The sequence below is a fragment of the Micromesistius poutassou genome (assembly GCF_964030765.1).
Source record: "Micromesistius poutassou genome assembly, chromosome: 8".
NCBI classification, from domain to species: Eukaryota; Metazoa; Chordata; class Actinopteri; order Gadiformes; family Gadidae; genus Micromesistius; species Micromesistius poutassou.
In genome coordinates this window covers 1,556,880-1,573,321 of record NC_140278.1, presented here as the reverse complement: position 1 = coordinate 1,573,321, position 16,442 = coordinate 1,556,880, and the positions used below count along the sequence as shown (strand labels likewise).

Here is a 16,442-nt window from a genome sequence, read left to right as displayed (position 1 = left end):
CAGTGAGATTCTAAAAGTAAGGTGATCATAAATAATAAAGAAATGAATGCATGAAAAGGAGGTGACATTTTTTGACATGTTTTTGACTAAAGTTATAGAGAGAGAAATACTGACAAACAGAAAGACACAAGCACGTGCAGGCATACACTGCCACACACACATACACACAATGACAAACACACACATACACACAATGACAAACACACAAGCACACTGACACGTAAACACACACACACACACACACACACACACCGGCACACACTCCGGCCCTGTGTGTGTAGGAAGGACAGCAGAGTCCCAGGGGTAGCGCCGTCTTCTTAGATGATTTACGGCCCCTGTCAGACACACAGGACCGCAACTGGGTCAGCATAATGAAACCATACCACAAACGCACAGCTGATGTATCAAGACCTGCTACCCTGAGACCACGGCGTTACGTCACACTCTGTAGCTGGAGACTGTTACAATAGACCTGCTACCCTGAGACCACGGCGTTACGTCACACTCTGTAGCTGGAGACTATTACAATAGCAGCTGCCCTTGAAATCTGCCTGTTGAGATATTTTTGGGGGGGGGGGGGGGGGGGGGGTTGTGCATTTGTTTATTGACTTCGCTTTTTCCTTTCCCACCAAATAATTGTAGGGCTTATTTTTACTGACTTACTGAAAAAATGAAGCCCAATTCACAGTCTTCATCAAACTGTCTGTGTGTGCATGTGTGTGTGTGTGTGTGTGTGTGTGTGTGTGTGCGTGTGTGTGTGTGTGTGTGTGTGTGTAGACCGTCATAGGTATGTGCTTTTATGTGGAGGTATGTTGCTTTTGGTGCGTTATTGCAGCATCTCTCGTTGTGTTTTGCTGAGGCAGTGTTACGTAACACAGTTGGACCATGAAAAGGGGGGGGGGGGGGGCTGGCAGCGAACATGTGAGGCGCCCGCTAGAAACTCAGTGCAGCGGTAAACATGTGACAGAGTGACTGAGGGTGAGTCACCCAGTGAGCAAGCAGGGAAGCAGATAATGCCAACATCAACCTACAACAGCATGATTATTGGAATGAGACAGGATACCCTTTACACACAATGTGTACCCGTTGATAACCAGCGTGAGGGTAACGTCTACAGGCGCGTGTGTGCAGGTGGCTGGTGAACTAAAAGAGGGAGGGATGGAGACCGGAGAGGAGGGGAGGAGGGAGAAAGAGGGATTGACAGAGTGAAGTAGCCTCAGGAGGGTTCACTACTGTGATGTAAAGTACTACAACCGCAGTGAGATGCACCGCGTCACACCAGGGAAACAGGCCCTACAGCACATGGCTCACTGCAACCTGTTAGAAGATTCTGGTTCTAATGCTTTGATTTGTGCACTGGCCACCATGAAGGTTAGAACATCAAGGTTAGAACATTGATGATTTATGAACAACAAAGCAATTATGGACAAGACTGAATGCTTTGGGCCTTGATGAAAGAAACGATAAGATGACTCAGTCCTCCTGAGCTAATGATCAGAGAAAACATGAGTCAATATATAATTAGGATATTGCTTTATTATTATGATGTTATTCAATCACAAGTTTGATTAGAATGGCGTTACTTTGATTAGAGCTGAGTCTCCCCAGCAGAATAAGGTGGACTCTGATCATTTTCATATTTATCTTTTTCAGTTATGATTTTATATGTTTTGTTTATGTGCAAAATGGAGCACTGTGTGATTGACATGTTCGCTCATCTGCCTTTTACTAATTAATCCTCATCAACATAAGCTTCATCAGCATCGTCAGTAAAGGGTCAACATCAACTCACATTCACGCTAAACTTGAAAGTTAACTTGAAACCTATGAAGACCATCGTGGTCTTCATGAACACCCCCCTCCGAACGGCCGTAGTCTGATCAGGTGGATCTGGTCGCTCTGGGCTAAGATACGATGCACATCCACAAGGCATCAGTACGTACTCCAAGGATGATGTACTGCTGGGAGGTTCTTCTCACTGATTGGGTTCAATGGACTGCAGTTATAATAATACAGACTATATCGTATTTTGTCATTAGACATTAAACAATATCACACATTCCTCTAACTTTCCATATTTTTGTTATACTTTGTATCGGTTGAATACAATTACATTTTCAACTGACTAGCAGAGGAGTTTCAATACCATAAAAAAAGAAAATTGGATAAGGAAAGAAACGGGAACACGATATACAGCCGTGTCTTCTTAAGTCTGACCGGGGGGTCATGACTGTGCGCTCCCCCAGGGGGCGCTACTCACCGAACACACGTGTTGTGATCGGAAGAGGAAACAACGGGCACTTCCGGTTCCGTGTCGTCTCATGAAAACGTCGTGTGAACGGCGCTACAAAACAGAAAGTTTACTTAGAGAAAGTCAGGCGTGAGAGAGCTTCATGTCAATTTAATCATACACGCATCATCCCCGTGCCTTGTGATCTTTGCGGAGCGGCGAAGGACCGAGACGCCCGGCTCGCGGTGTAAGGTAGCGGGCGCTCTTTTGGTCCATGTTGGTAGCTCTCTGTGAGCGACATGCTAACACCAGGTAGCAGCTCTGCATGAGTTTTGGCGGATGTCTCTCCTGCAGCCCGGGCGACAGGACACACCACCAAACGCTTTGCTTTGTAACGTAACACGCTCTCTCTCTCTCACACACACACACACACACACACACACACACACACACACACACACACACACACACACACACACACACAGAGAGAGAGCAAAAGTGCTCTCAACGTGCGGTTAAGTGATACCATTGAATATGTTGGATGCTTAGTGGGATAACTGTTACTTGATTACGTTCAGATGCATACGTTGTAGTTGTTGAACCATGCTTTAAATAATAACTACGCCTAAATGCAATTTATTCTTAAGGCAAAGGTCCATAGCGAGATGTCACTACCGAAGCGAGAGATGGAGGAGCTGCGGCCGTGGGTGGAGCGGACGGTGAAGAAGGTGTTGGGCTTCTCAGAGCCCACCGTCATCACCGCTGCCTTACACTGCCTGGGCAAAGGCATGGACAAGAGGAAGACCACAGGTGTGTGCTTCAGTCCTGACTCCACGTCGTCCTATTCAACATCCAAGTCTGTTTTTGCTCAAGGGGACTTGATTGTTGCAGACCCCTGTTAAACATGTCGTGCTGTCGCTAGTTCCTAGACTAGTTATTGATCTCAATCATTTGACACGGCTACTCTTGGCAAAACGGTTCTGCATGCCTAAACGTCCCTTGATTAACGATCTGTGTTCACCTGAAAACTGCCTTTACATATAACAAAGCATCCTAATTGACGTCTGCAGTTCAAGGAACATGGCGATCCTCAGAAAACCCATGAACCCATCCAGGAGTTGTTCTTGACTCCCCAACTGTTGCTCTGTTCCAGATCAACTCCGCCCTATTCTGGACGACTCTGCTGGAAGCTTTGTGGAGCGCCTTTTCGAAGCCTTGGAAGAGAGCCGTCACATCCGCAGCAGCAAAGGAGCAGGGGAAAAGAACCGCAAGAGAGACCTCAAGGTAAAGAGAACGACGAAGATTGTGTTCCTTTGACAGTTATAGGACTGGTGCTGTCCGCTGTTGACCTCTATTATCACCGCTTCATCTTGTGAGCTGGAGAGGCTAACGACGGTGAGACCTGCAGCCTCTACCTGCTTGTCATTGTGGTGTGGCCCGGTCCCCAGGATGTGTTTGGGGACGACGCAGACATGGGCGGCATAAAGGAACTGCCGCAAGACGCAACGGCGCCCAAGAGGAAACGTACCCCCCGGTTTGAGGAGGTGGAGGAGCCCGAGGTCATACCGGGCCCCCCCCCCGAGAGCCCCGGGATGCTGACCAAGATGCAGGTAACCCTTCAGGCGCCCCTCAGGGTTCACCACCAGCACAGCCCCGTCTAGTGCTCAGGGTTCAAATGGGTCTTCACATGTTTATTATTTATTGCGTTTTTACCATCAGATCAAGCAGATGATGGAAACAGCCACGAGACAGATAGAGGAGAGGAAGAAACAACTGAGCTTCTCCTCCTCAGGCCCCACAGCATCGGTAACGCCCCAAGAGGCTCCCCGTCGTTCTGTTCTCTAAAGCCTCCTCCCACTCGGGAGACTACAACATGTTATAAACGCTCTCTTAATCGTCCTCTGCCTTTTAGATACTGCCGCTGCCCATCCCACAGACCCCCCATCCTGAGCTCCCGCCCGTGTCCAGGCTTCTCTCCAACTCCTCTGGCCCCCCAGCCGCCGGCGCGCTGTCCATACACCCGTCGCAGGCCGCCACCTTCATGAACGACGCCATCGAGAAGGCCCGCAAGGCCGCGGAGCTGCAGGCCCGCATCTCGTCCCAGCTGGCCATGAAGCCCGGCATACTGGGGGCTCTAGGGAACACTGGGCCACACAACCTGGTGGCCCTGGCCAACCTGCACGCCATGGGCATAGCTCCTCCGTGAGTTCAGCCGCTTCAGATGCAGTACTCAACAAGGTTGTCAAACGTGTGCAAAAAGGGCTGTGAAAGCTAATTTCTCTCTGTGTGTGTGTGTGTGTGTGTGTGTGTGTGTGTGTGTGTGTGTAGAAAAGTGGAGATCAGGGAGGTGAATAAGCCAACCCCACTGATCCTGGATGAGCTGGGGAGGACGGTGGATGCAACCGGCAAAGAGGTGGAGCTCACCCACCGGATGCCCACCCTCAAAGGTCTGCACGGCCACCATCACGTGCTCTACTCTTATGCCATGTGCACTAGCTGCTGTAGAACATAGAATGACGTTTTTTTTCCCCCTATTATTATTATTATTATTATTCCAGCCAACATTCGTGCCGTGAAAAGAGAGCAGTTTCGTCAGCAGCTGAAGGAGAAGCCCGGAGAGGACCTGGAGTCCACGTCCTACTTTGACCACAGAGTCAACATCACGCCCGCCCAGCGCGCCCGCAAGGGCTTCAAGTTCCATGAGCAGGGCCGCTTCGAGAAGATCGCCCAGAGAATACGAACCAAGGTGTGTGTGTGTGTGTGTGTGTGTGTGTGTGTGTGTGTGTGTGTGTGTGTGTGTGTGTGTGTGTGTGTGTGTGTGTGTGAGAGAGTTATTCTGAATGTCTAATTTCCCTCCTACCTCTTTGGTTTTCAGGCCCAGCTGGAGAAGTTGCAGACGGAGATTGCCCAGGCTGCAAAGAAGACGGGCATCCAGGCGTCCACTAAGCTGGCTCTCATCACCCCCAGGAAGGAGCTGGGGGACGGGGAGGTGCCCCTGGTGGAGTGGTGGGACTCGTACATTGTGCCCACCAACACAGAGCTGTAAGACCTGTTCTCTAAACAACATGTGGACGATGAGACGGTGAATCAGTGGGGGAATGTTGTAATGGTTTCAGAGACGTTGGTGGTGGATATGACTTGAGTCGTGCATAGATTTGCCGCTCATTTTCCTCATTTTCAATCTTGTATATGGCAAGATGTTCCCGAGTGCACTTTCTAAAAATGATAGGAAATTAAGATGAAGTGGTTTTCACCGTCAATCCTTTTGGTAAATGTTCTTCTTATGCCATAGAAGGAATGAGTAATGGATAATACATTTATATTTGCTTGTCTCAACTATACAGATGAAATGCTTTGTACTACATTTATTAGTCGGGGCTGTAACACAGTCACCTTCATTCACCTGCCATCAAGTTTACTGCACTATTGTTGCCTTGGTGTTAGTTTTTCTTATTTAATTCATATTGATTTGTTTTCCTTCTAATCTACAGAATCCCAGAAACAGACTTTGAGGTGATGGAGTTTTTTGGAGTAACCAACCTGGTGGAGCACCCGGCCCAGATCAGCGCTCCAGGTACAAACACGTCCCACACGTCACCTGGAGGTCCACAACCCGTCCTCATCAATTGTATTGGGGAGGCTTTTCAAGTAGACGTGTTACATATTTAGTTGAATGTAGAACTAAGAACTAGTTGGATTAGTTGAACTAAGAACTAATCCAATTAGTTCTAGACAATGTTTAAACCCAGAGAAGTCCATAGTTTTAATCAAGGTAACCGTGTGCATGTCACTGAGCTCAGCCCTCTACCCCTGACCTGCGGGGGCTGAGTAGAGTCGTATGGATGGATTTAATGTCCTACTACTTTGTAAGTGGCTCATGCCACCAGTCGGGTGTTTCCTGCACAGACCCCACTTGGACGGGCAATTTATTTACAAACAATTGTTTATCCGTCCGAGACAACGACACCATACACTGAAAATGTTTTCCTATATGAAATGGGTAAAAACATTTATTTGTAGAGTCACACACTGACAATGAGCTGTCTATGACTGCCCCCCCCCCCCCCCCCCCCCCGCCCCCAGCCTGGTTCCGCCCGCCTCCGTACCTCCGCTCAATTTTCATTTCCCTTCAGTACTTCGGTCTGGGTGTAGTGTATGTTTGTACGCTTTCTTTTCCCTCAAGTTTGTCCCTCCAATCAGCGAACAGGAGGCGTGGCCTGAGAACAGTGACGTACAGGTCGTGCGTGAGTTTCAGTTGTAGTCAAACGAATACCAGGAAGCAGCAGAAAGAAAGACCATGGAGAAAGATGCTAACGAAGCTATTCAGTCTGTTGTGGAAACTCTGCCGAATATCGATAAATTAAAGCCGGAGCAGGAACAGGCTTTGCTTAGTTTTGTTGGTGGTCAAGATGTTGTGGCGCTTCTTCCCACGGGATTCTGGAAAAGTTTAATTTTCCAGCTGGCTCCGTTAGTGGTGAAGGAGTTTACTAAGCATGAAATACGTCACGACCAAACCTTATCAATTGATTAAGGCAGATCCGGAGTGGCACTGGGCAGAGCCAATAGGTTTTAAACTTCAACAGCACCCGCCTTCAAGTGAGCAATCGTTTGTCTCTATAGCAGTTCTAGACCATCGGTATGAATGAAATGAGTACGAAGGTCTAGTTAGGACTAGGCTACCTCCCCCCCCATGCTCCCTCTGAATAAACCAGTCATCATGGAGGAAGGATTGTGGTTTGCCGTTCTCCTCAGGGAAAACCGCTGGACAAATTCATTTATACGAACAATCCCGAGTTCACAAATGAGTATTGGAGATGACAAATACCATAAATATGTTATCAAAATCACAGGTTAAATCTCATTAGTCTTTTGTGTTTAAAAGGTGCGTTGGAGATGCCTCGCACACCACCCGCACAAGCTGCTCTTGTGACGTCATTTCCTGGCTTGTAGCGTTCCCGTTTGTCTTTGTGGGCGTCGCTACACGAGGAGTTGGGGAGGAACAGTCATTGGCTAGTCATTGTTATTGTTAGCTACATTAGCCTCTTTAGCAAACAAGCTGGAAAACAAACATGCACAGCAAGACCGTGCAATGCATACATTGATGACCAGAGTAAATCAGCAATGTAGTCAAGTGTGTAAGAATCAACATTAAAACGACCAACGTGGCACAAATACAAAGAAAATAAATGTCATTATGGCCTCAGCCCACTTTGTTTGTCAAGTCGTGCGGTGGACCTCGCTGACCTCGGTGGACTCTCAGGAGCCCGAGTGGGACAGGGTCAAAGGGGGCGTGCCTCTGTGAAGTGGCGCTAGAAAGCTGGGAGATTTCCCACTTTGCAACTCGTGCTGGTGGTGTACCATGCATCTCGGAACGCATCATACTTCCACCGGTCTAGAGCGCTAGACGTTCAGGCTGTATCTGATCCGGTCTCTGTGTGACACGTGCTGGAGCTCCACTGGCCAGCTGCTGGTGTCCCTGCTTCTTACTGTTGTATAGAAGGATGCACTTCCAACAGATAGCAATTTGATTCCAATGGGAAGAATTTGAAACGTGAGACATCTGGTTAATTGCATTTTAATAAGGCTCTTTAGGGAAGGGTACTTTTAAATTTGCCAATTGTGTAGAAATATTTACCAAACGATGGCTCTATAGAGAGTGCCCGATGGTCTCATCTGCAGGTATACACTGCTAGACTAACGTGAACAAGACTTTAGTTCCCCGTGTCACAGCAATGTAATTCAGAGAGTCAATATCTTTTGAAAGTCCAATTTATTTTAAGCTTAAGAAAAACCTTTCATCCCTCTGTCGGCTACCACCATAAGTATAATCCACTCTTTGTGGAACACTGCTGTGTTACGGTAATGTCATAAAGGTACAACATTGTTCAACATGCTCAGTTATTTTTAGGAAGATTGTTTTGACCACGGAGAACAGCGCTGCAGCTCCACATGGCATTATCACAGCTGCTGGGGAAGTGGACCCGCTGTGAGTGGTCAGGGTCAGGCTTGGTCCTGGCTAAGAATGAGTCTTAAGGGGGCGACATGACAGTTGGCATGATTGTTTCCTCTCTGCCGCTTCCGCAGTACGGGACCAACTGTCCATTGAACGTATATGGACCATCAAGTCCTGTGTGGAAATTACATTACTGGTTCTTTTTCATGGGGCTGACTTTAATGTGTGCTTGGTTGGCTACTAGCAGGTAACTTACTGCCACCTGCTGGCCAAATGGCCTCAGTGCACCCAAAGTCAATTGATGCAGAGATGATTGTGTTTGACACTTCTCAATTAACTGTCTCTTTGGCCAACCATTAAATCCTTTTGGTGCCTGCCAAAAAAATGTCAATGTACAAAAAACAGCAGAAGTTGCAGCAATTTCATTCTAATTAAATGACATGAAATAATTCAACATAACCTAAATACGACCTTTACACATTCACTCGTCCGTGAACGAGGTTTCTCTCTGAGTCACACCAGGTCAATCTCCACTGGCAATGGTAGTGAAGACAAGAACCCTCCTGTTCCCACACTACTTAACGACGTCATCAGACTAGGTCTTTTGTTATTGTTTGATTGAGAGACCGCTAGTGGCTGAAATACATAATACTGGTAAAGAATGACTCTGGGATATTTCAACCTGGACCCTTCTTTCAGATGAAATCGGTCCAGTATTGAGGGAAGATGCTGCAGCTGTAATCCTGAAAGTGCATGTTTCTGCCCACGTTGAAATCCAAACGTTCTCCTTTTAATGGCCTCCATTGTAGGCATTTTGTACAGATCTACAACATCTAGCATGTTGGAGCATCTAGCATGTACAGTCGACGTGACAATCTTGTGGAATGTGTTCCCAACATGTGGCTCTTCTCCCCAGTGGACACGGATAAGGCGGTAACGCTGGGCGTTTACCTGACCAAGAAGGAGCAGAAGAAGCTCAGAAGACAGACGCGTAGGGAGGCCCAGAAGGAACTGCAAGAGCGCGTTCGTCTGGGCCTCATGCCGCCCCCAGAGCCCAAAGGTAAGAACACCCACGCTCGGCTGACGCACACACGCCTGACACACACACACGCCTGACACACACACACGCCTGACACACGCCTGACACACGCCTGACACACGCCTGACACACGCCTGACACACGCCTGACACACGCCTGACACACGCCTGACACACGCCTGACACACGCCTGACACACGCCTGACACACACACGCCTGACACACGCCTGACACACACACGCCTGACACACACACGCCTGACACACACACGCCTGACACACACACGCCTGACACACGCCTGACACACACACACGCCTGACACACGCCTGACACACACACACGCCTGACACACGCCTGACACACACACACGCCTGACGCACACACGCCTGACACACACACGCCTGACACACACACGCCTGACGCACACACGCCTGACACACACACGCCTGACGCACACACGCCTGACACACACACGCCTGACACACACGCCTGACACACACACACGCCTGACACACACACACGCCTGACGCACACACGCCTGACACACACACGCCTGACACACGCACGCCTGACACACGCCTGACACACGCCTGACACACACACGCCTGACACACACACACGCCTGACACACACACGCCTGACACACACACGCCTGACACACACACGCCTGACACACGCCTGACACACACACACGCCTGACACACACGCACGCCTGACACACACGCACGCCTGACACACACGCACGCCTGACACACACACGCCTGACACACACACACGCCTGACACACACGCCTGACACACACGCCTGACACACACGCCTGACACACACACGCCTGACACACACACGCCTGACACACACACGCCTGACACACACGCCTGACACACACACACGCCTGACACACACACACGCCTGACACACACACACGCCTGACACACACACACGCCTGACACACACACACGCCTGACACACACACACGCCTGACACACACACACGCCGTGACACACACGCCTGACACACACACGCCTGACACACACACACGCCTGACACACACACACGCCTGACACACACACACGCCTGACACACACACACGCCTGACACACACACACGCCTGACACACACACACACCTGACACACACACACACCTGACACACACACGACACACGCCTGACACACACACACGCCTGACACACACACACGCCTGATGGACGGACCCACACCCGCCGGACGGCCGCCCGGTGTGGGGTTAGTGACTCACGGCTCCTCATCCCTCCTCCAGTGAGGATCTCCAACCTGATGAGGGTGCTGGGGACGGAGGCGGTGCAGGACCCCACCAAGGTGGAGGCCCACGTACGAGCCCAGATGGCCAAGAGGCAGAAGTGAGTTCCCCTGTGTGTCCCTGTAGGCCACCACTTCTGTATTATCAGAAGTGAGTTCCCCTGTGTGTCCCCTGTAGGCCACCACTTCTGTATTATCAGAAGTGAGTTCCCCTGTGTCCCCTGTAGGCCACCACTTCTGTATTATCAGAAGTGAGTTCCCCTGTGTCCCCTGTAGGCCACCACTTCTGTATTATCAGAAGTGAGTTCCCCTGTGTGTCCCCTGTAGGCCACCACTTCTGTATTATCAGAAGTGAGTTCCCCTTTGTGTCCCCTGTAGGCCACCACTTCTGTATTGTCAGAAGTGAGTTCCCCTATGTGTCCATTGAAGGCCACCACTTCTGTATTATCCCGTTCATATCAAAGAGGATTGCAGTCATTCTTTTTGTTTCTTTAGAGGATCATGGGACTTGCTGGAATTCAGTTATTCTAAAATATTATGAGGGAGTGTGCATTCCTTAATAAATCCATGTTTTAGAGACTTGTTGAGGTTGTTTACCTGTTTGATAACTTAACGTAGGCGATCACTTTCACAAAGTTTGATCCATAACCAGACTGTATAAGAACTGCACAATGCCTTGTTATCAAACGCAAAGTATAGTCAGTGGGAGCAAATGTGGCTTTTAGAGCCAGCTACTATTAAAATCCAAACAAATGCCATAATTATGTTTATGAATGCAATTTACTACTATGGATGCGATAAGAGAACTATGTTGAGAAACCTAAATAGGCTGTGAGCTCCTCCATGTTCTCCATGGACACAGACCGACCAAAATGGAGCAACTGCTCTAATCAGCGGTTGAAACTGTCGGAAATCCACCATAGCAGATTTATATCACCATCAATCGCGTTCAATGTAAAAGGGATTCTATGTTAATGAACTAGTGTTAAGGTCAGCAATAAGGATCGATGCTGTCCATACAGCCAACGATGATAAGATAACATCATTATCGTGAGCAGCCCAACCTATAGTTTTACAGAATTTAGATGTTACTTTTTTGGGTTGTGCTACAAATATGACGCAAAGTTCACGCTGTGTGTGCTTTGAGAACTAAAGGTCTTTTTAAATCCTTCAGGGCTCACGAAGACGCCAATGCTGCTCGCAAACTGACAGCGGAACAGAGGAAAGAGAAGAAGATCAAGAAGATAAAGGAAGACCTGACACATGGGGTCCACATCGCCGTGTACAGGTGAGGCTCTTCATCAGCGCTCCAGTAAGCCGTAGTCCAGCTGGAGATGCTGTGTTAAAGGGCTAGTTCGGACCTCGTTTCCAAGTGAGCCAGTGTGTTGTTTATCACTGGAGACCGTTTTCAACACCTTTCATTCAGTCCTTCTAGTTGCAGAAATCGCTGGTGCTAGGCTAGCGCAAGTCGAGGGGGACTGCTAGCCTGCCAATAAAAACAGTTTTACTCACTCCACAGTAGAGGCAAACCACTTATAACCCCCAACTATCGATGTAAATGTCTGTGTTGATAGAATAATGTTAGAAATAAAACTATCCTTGTATCGCAATGATCGCATTACATTTTGAGGGACTACTTTGTCAGCAGCGACAGAATTTCACTTTGCTCCGGTGTAAGCAACCAAGTCACTATAGCAGAACGTAAACAGAGAAGCGCACTGCAGGTAATATCAGTCCGCCGCTCACTTGGAAATGAGGTCCGATGTCCAAAATTAACTAGCCCTTTAGACGCCACTGGGCATGCTCACAGAAACAGACTGAGGTGCAGGGTTATAGCTCTTGGTGACGAAGAGGGCTGCGTTTTAGGAAGTGTGATATTTCAATAAGGCAAGGGGCTAAGTGTAGGAGGTAGTTTTCTATATTTTGCTGATTTGAACACAGCCTAAGTGAGGAGTGGATGGGAAAGCCACTGATGTCCCTGCCGTAATATTCAGTGAAATGGTCATTTTGCTGTTTGCGTTATATTGTATAACAGAAAGAAATACAAAATCTGAATGCTTATTAGTCTGCGCGGCCTCTGAATGTTTTTGTCTGAAAACGTAACGATTCGCCAAAGCCTGTAACGATGCGTCTGGCCCCGTAGAATCCGTAACCTGCACAATCCCTCCAAGAAGTTCAAAGTGGAGGCCAACGCCAACCAGCTGTACCTGACGGGCACGGTGGTGCTGCACAGAGACGTCAACACGGTGGTGGTGGAGGGAGGTGAGCGCTGGGAGGGACTCACAGAGGGTACAGTTGGGGGGTACCAGAGTACAGCTGCTAATCCACAGGGGTTCTTCATGTACTCTGTTGTGTCTTGATTGTCATTAAAGGCCCAAAATCCCAGAAGAAGTTCAAGAGGCTGATGATGAACAGAATCAAATGGCAGGAGCGCAACACCAAAAGAGAAGGTATTTTTGAATTCCTCCAAATCCATTGTGGATGATAAAGACTTTTAGCCAAGCTCGACTGACCCTTCTGCTGTTGTTCCCCTCAGACCCCGACTTTGACGATGAAACCAAGAGGAACAACAAGTGCTATTTGATATGGGAGGTTAGTGTGGACATCATTCTTCACTACAGTGCGTCTCCTGAAGAACCCCTTATACTCACATTGCCATTAGCTTCATACCAAAAAAGGAGGCATTCTCCACAATGCACTTTTGCTCTTAACTGGCTGTCTTGTACAGACTATAATGTATTTGAACCTTCACCCTGTCAAACACACAGTACGTTTACATGCACAGCTTAATTCGATCAAAGCCATAGCTCGACTATGCTCCTCAATTGGACAACTGCAATTGTCCGCGTATACATGGCGGTGAGTAAATCGATTCATTGGCCGAAGCGTGTCATGCCCCGGTACGATAGGTGGCGCTGTGCCCATTTCAACTAGTGGTAATAGAGCCACCGGCTGACCTCTTTACGTCACCAGCAACAACAAACTCATTCGAGAAAGATGTTTTCAGTAGACAGCTGTGAGTTCACTTTGGGTCCATATCATTTCGCCGATGCTCCATTGTTATACCCTTATCCTTACCCTTATAGGGGGTAACTACATTGGCACGACACCGGCTCCCTCTATCTTCTGCACCAGCTTTTTATACAAATTGCCTATCCGAAGTGAGTTGACAGCTGTCTGCTGAAAACATCTTTCTCCCACCGGAGCAGCCCCTCCGCCGCCCGTCCGTATACGGCATTCCCCGCCGCATCGCAAGGAATGAATAAAGATTGTAAACACGTCGGGAGAAAAAAACATTTATTTTGACAGATGTGCCCTAAGTTACTACTTTACAACCTCGTTGATGATCCACATTTAGAAAAAGATGTACTTTTAATTCAGCCTTGGAATTGTAGTGTGCTTCCACCTTTAATGAATGCATGCCATGCACGCTCTTGCGGCCGGAACATAATTCTTATAGGGGGTAACTACATTCACCGGCTTCCTCCATCTTCTGCGCCACCTTTTTAAATAAATCGCAGTTTCTCGTTATCCCTTATCCGACGGCGGCGACAACAACAACAAGACTATCGTCTCCTTCTACTTCCGGATCACGGCCCCGGGAAAAGATCTCGAGCATGCGCAGAACGCATAATCCAATTTGACTCCGTACATACACACTTAGCTCGACTATGAATCGCATTATCTAGGGGTCTTAATTAGACTATGAGTAACCCAATTCGATTCGAGTATAGCTCGACTAAGGTGTATACATGGATCTTAGTAATCCAATCATAGTTGGACTAAGCCAATAAGTGGACTTTCTTGAGTGTCATGTAAACGCACTGACTGTTGTCACTCACTAGCTTATCTAATTGTTATGATTTTATAAGACAGAACACCAATGCTATGAGAGGACAAGTGCTATGGATGAACTCTGCTCTTCCTCCAGGGAACGGCTAAAGAGCGCAGCTTCGGAGACATGAAGTTCAAGCAGTGCCCGACGGAGAACATGGCCCGAGAACACTTCAAGAAGCACGGCACAGAACACTACTGGGACCTGGCCCTGAGCCAGAGCGTGCTGGAGGGCACCGACGACTGAGCAGTGCTTTGGAAGATGTTCAAAGAGTCGGCCATGTTGAGACTGCACCCTACTATACGCCCCTCCCCCCCCCCCAGTCCCCAGCAGCCTCCCCTCACGGCGCAGGCTGATCCCTTCAACTGGGACTCTGGACAGACCGAATCCTCTCCTGGAGAAAGAGCTCATCATAAAGTGCAGGCATATTCAGTTTGAAGGGAAGGCACAAGTGCATGCGTTAGTGTGCTGGTACTTGTGCTTCTTCCAACACATCCGTTGCTTTCTCTTGGTGGGAAGGGTAGTTCCATACCGCAGTTGATTTGGGTCCGTTTTTGTTTTCTTTATTCGATTGAGCAGTACGTAAATGGCTCGCTAAATGCTATATCTGACATGTTCAATCTAGGTATGAGCTGACAGCATACTGGGGTGATACCATTTCACACAACAGAAACCACCATTTGTTTCAGAACTAGTGTTGAGATCCACAACCAATGTGTTTTAGTAACGAATTCAGTCGTTTTATACACAGTAAACCATAACATTGGGCATTAAACTGAGATGTTGCTTTGCCTGCCATTTGAAATTGACATGGAAATAGATTTGTATAGATTTACTGGAGTTGATGTTATCCTCAATATTGTTGGTAACTATTCAAAGAAATTAAATTGTGTTCCACTGATGTATTCCCTTGTATATTTACACGTCCAATAAACAATATCAAACAGAAATTTTCTATCATTCCCTTTAGTCTGATGTAACACAACTGCAAAATTTTACAATATTTGCAATCGAAATTGTAATTGAAATAGTGCAGAAGCTGAGCTGCAAATGTGATTTGACATAATACTTGAATCACATCACGGATATGTCACCTTTGTTACCTGGGGCCTTATGTACAAAGCTTGCTAACGCACAAAAAAGCTGCGTAAGCAACTTCTCACGCAAACGTTCGGATGTACAAAGACTGACTTGACGTGAGAAAGTGCGGTTCTCCACGCAAACTAAATGCCTGGCTTACGCACATTTCTGCTGCATTTTGTCAGTTGGCGGCACATAGAGGCAATGCAGCGCAACAACATTAGGCCTACGCGATCACGAGTCATGAAGTAATATTGCAATATGAGGCGAGTTCAAAGTGGATTTGAACGTCGGGATGCGTGATCTTAAATGCACTTCAATCATGCGTTATTGTTGTCGAGACGCATAATGTGACAGTTGTTAGGCTAAACTTAAACAGACCCATAAAACTAAATTGTCAATATTGGAATTAAAAGGAAGCCCCAGCAATATTATTTTCAGTGATGGCTTGTTTATTAAACGTTACATATTTTCCGGACCACGCATGACATCTGGGCTAATTGATCTCTCTTCACGCATTTGTTGTGAAATTCTTGACTGCAATATTATTAGGCCTATGTGATGTTGAGTGGAGTAAGCACAAGCCATTGTTACTTAAAATCAATCCATCAATGAACCAGTCGGCCAATTTCGAATTATGTAGGCCTACATATTATTGACACCTTGGGTGTATGGGAATAACCTATCGTCAGCATGCATCCAAATAAATGAGAATATAAAAGCATGCACAAAATGTGGCTATAAACGATTGTGTGTGTGTGTGTGTGTGTGTGTGTGTGTGTGTGTGTGTGTGTGTGTGTGTGTGTGTGTGTGTGTGTGTGTGCGCGCACGTGTGCCTTGTTAGAAGATATTAAAAATGAACGGGTTTTCCGCGACTATTATGATTTTTTGGCTCATGTTGATGACTGGCCTATCAGCCGATTCGGATTCCCAAGCGCTATCCTCTTGGAACTATGTATTTCTCCTAACGAGGGCACTACTACAGGCCTACAGGCCACATGCTCGTGCATGTGCGCTCAATTTCACGTTAA

General features: G+C 47.6%; 1 protein-coding gene across 2 annotated transcripts; it reads left to right on the top strand.

Moving 5' to 3' along the window:
* The first annotated feature begins 2,319 nt into the window (after positions 1-2,319).
* prpf3 (PRP3 pre-mRNA processing factor 3 homolog (yeast)) lies at positions 2,320-15,273 on the top strand. 2 transcript variants are annotated; one of them, XM_084471308.1, is made up of 17 exons: positions 2,320-2,477; positions 2,878-3,040; positions 3,384-3,514; positions 3,679-3,840; positions 3,950-4,036; positions 4,143-4,432; positions 4,559-4,677; positions 4,789-4,976; positions 5,106-5,272; positions 5,722-5,804; positions 9,100-9,243; positions 10,498-10,597; positions 11,671-11,784; positions 12,640-12,758; positions 12,869-12,946; positions 13,033-13,088; positions 14,428-15,273. In XM_084471308.1, the coding sequence occupies exons 2-17, from the start codon at positions 2,896-2,898 to the stop codon at positions 14,575-14,577; spliced, it is 2,133 nt and encodes a 710-aa protein (XP_084327434.1). In that variant the 5' UTR covers positions 2,320-2,477; positions 2,878-2,895; the 3' UTR covers positions 14,578-15,273. The 2 variants fall into 2 exon arrangements, with proteins under 2 accessions (XP_084327434.1, XP_084327433.1); XM_084471307.1 differs by having other exon boundaries at positions 2,320-2,482.
* The last annotated feature ends 1,169 nt before the right edge of the window (positions 15,274-16,442 follow it).

Bases quoted from the DNA above. Each gene is read 5' to 3' on its own strand.
- prpf3 (XM_084471308.1), top strand. From the start codon at position 2,896: ATGTCACTACCGAAGCGAGAGATGGAGGAGCTGCGGCCGTGGGTGGAG. The intron at 3,515-3,678 runs GTAAAGAGAACG...CCCGGTCCCCAG, and splicing joins ACCGCAAGAGAGACCTCAAG to GATGTGTTTGGGGACGACGC. The intron at 13,089-14,427 runs GTTAGTGTGGAC...CTCTTCCTCCAG, and splicing joins AGTGCTATTTGATATGGGAG to GGAACGGCTAAAGAGCGCAG.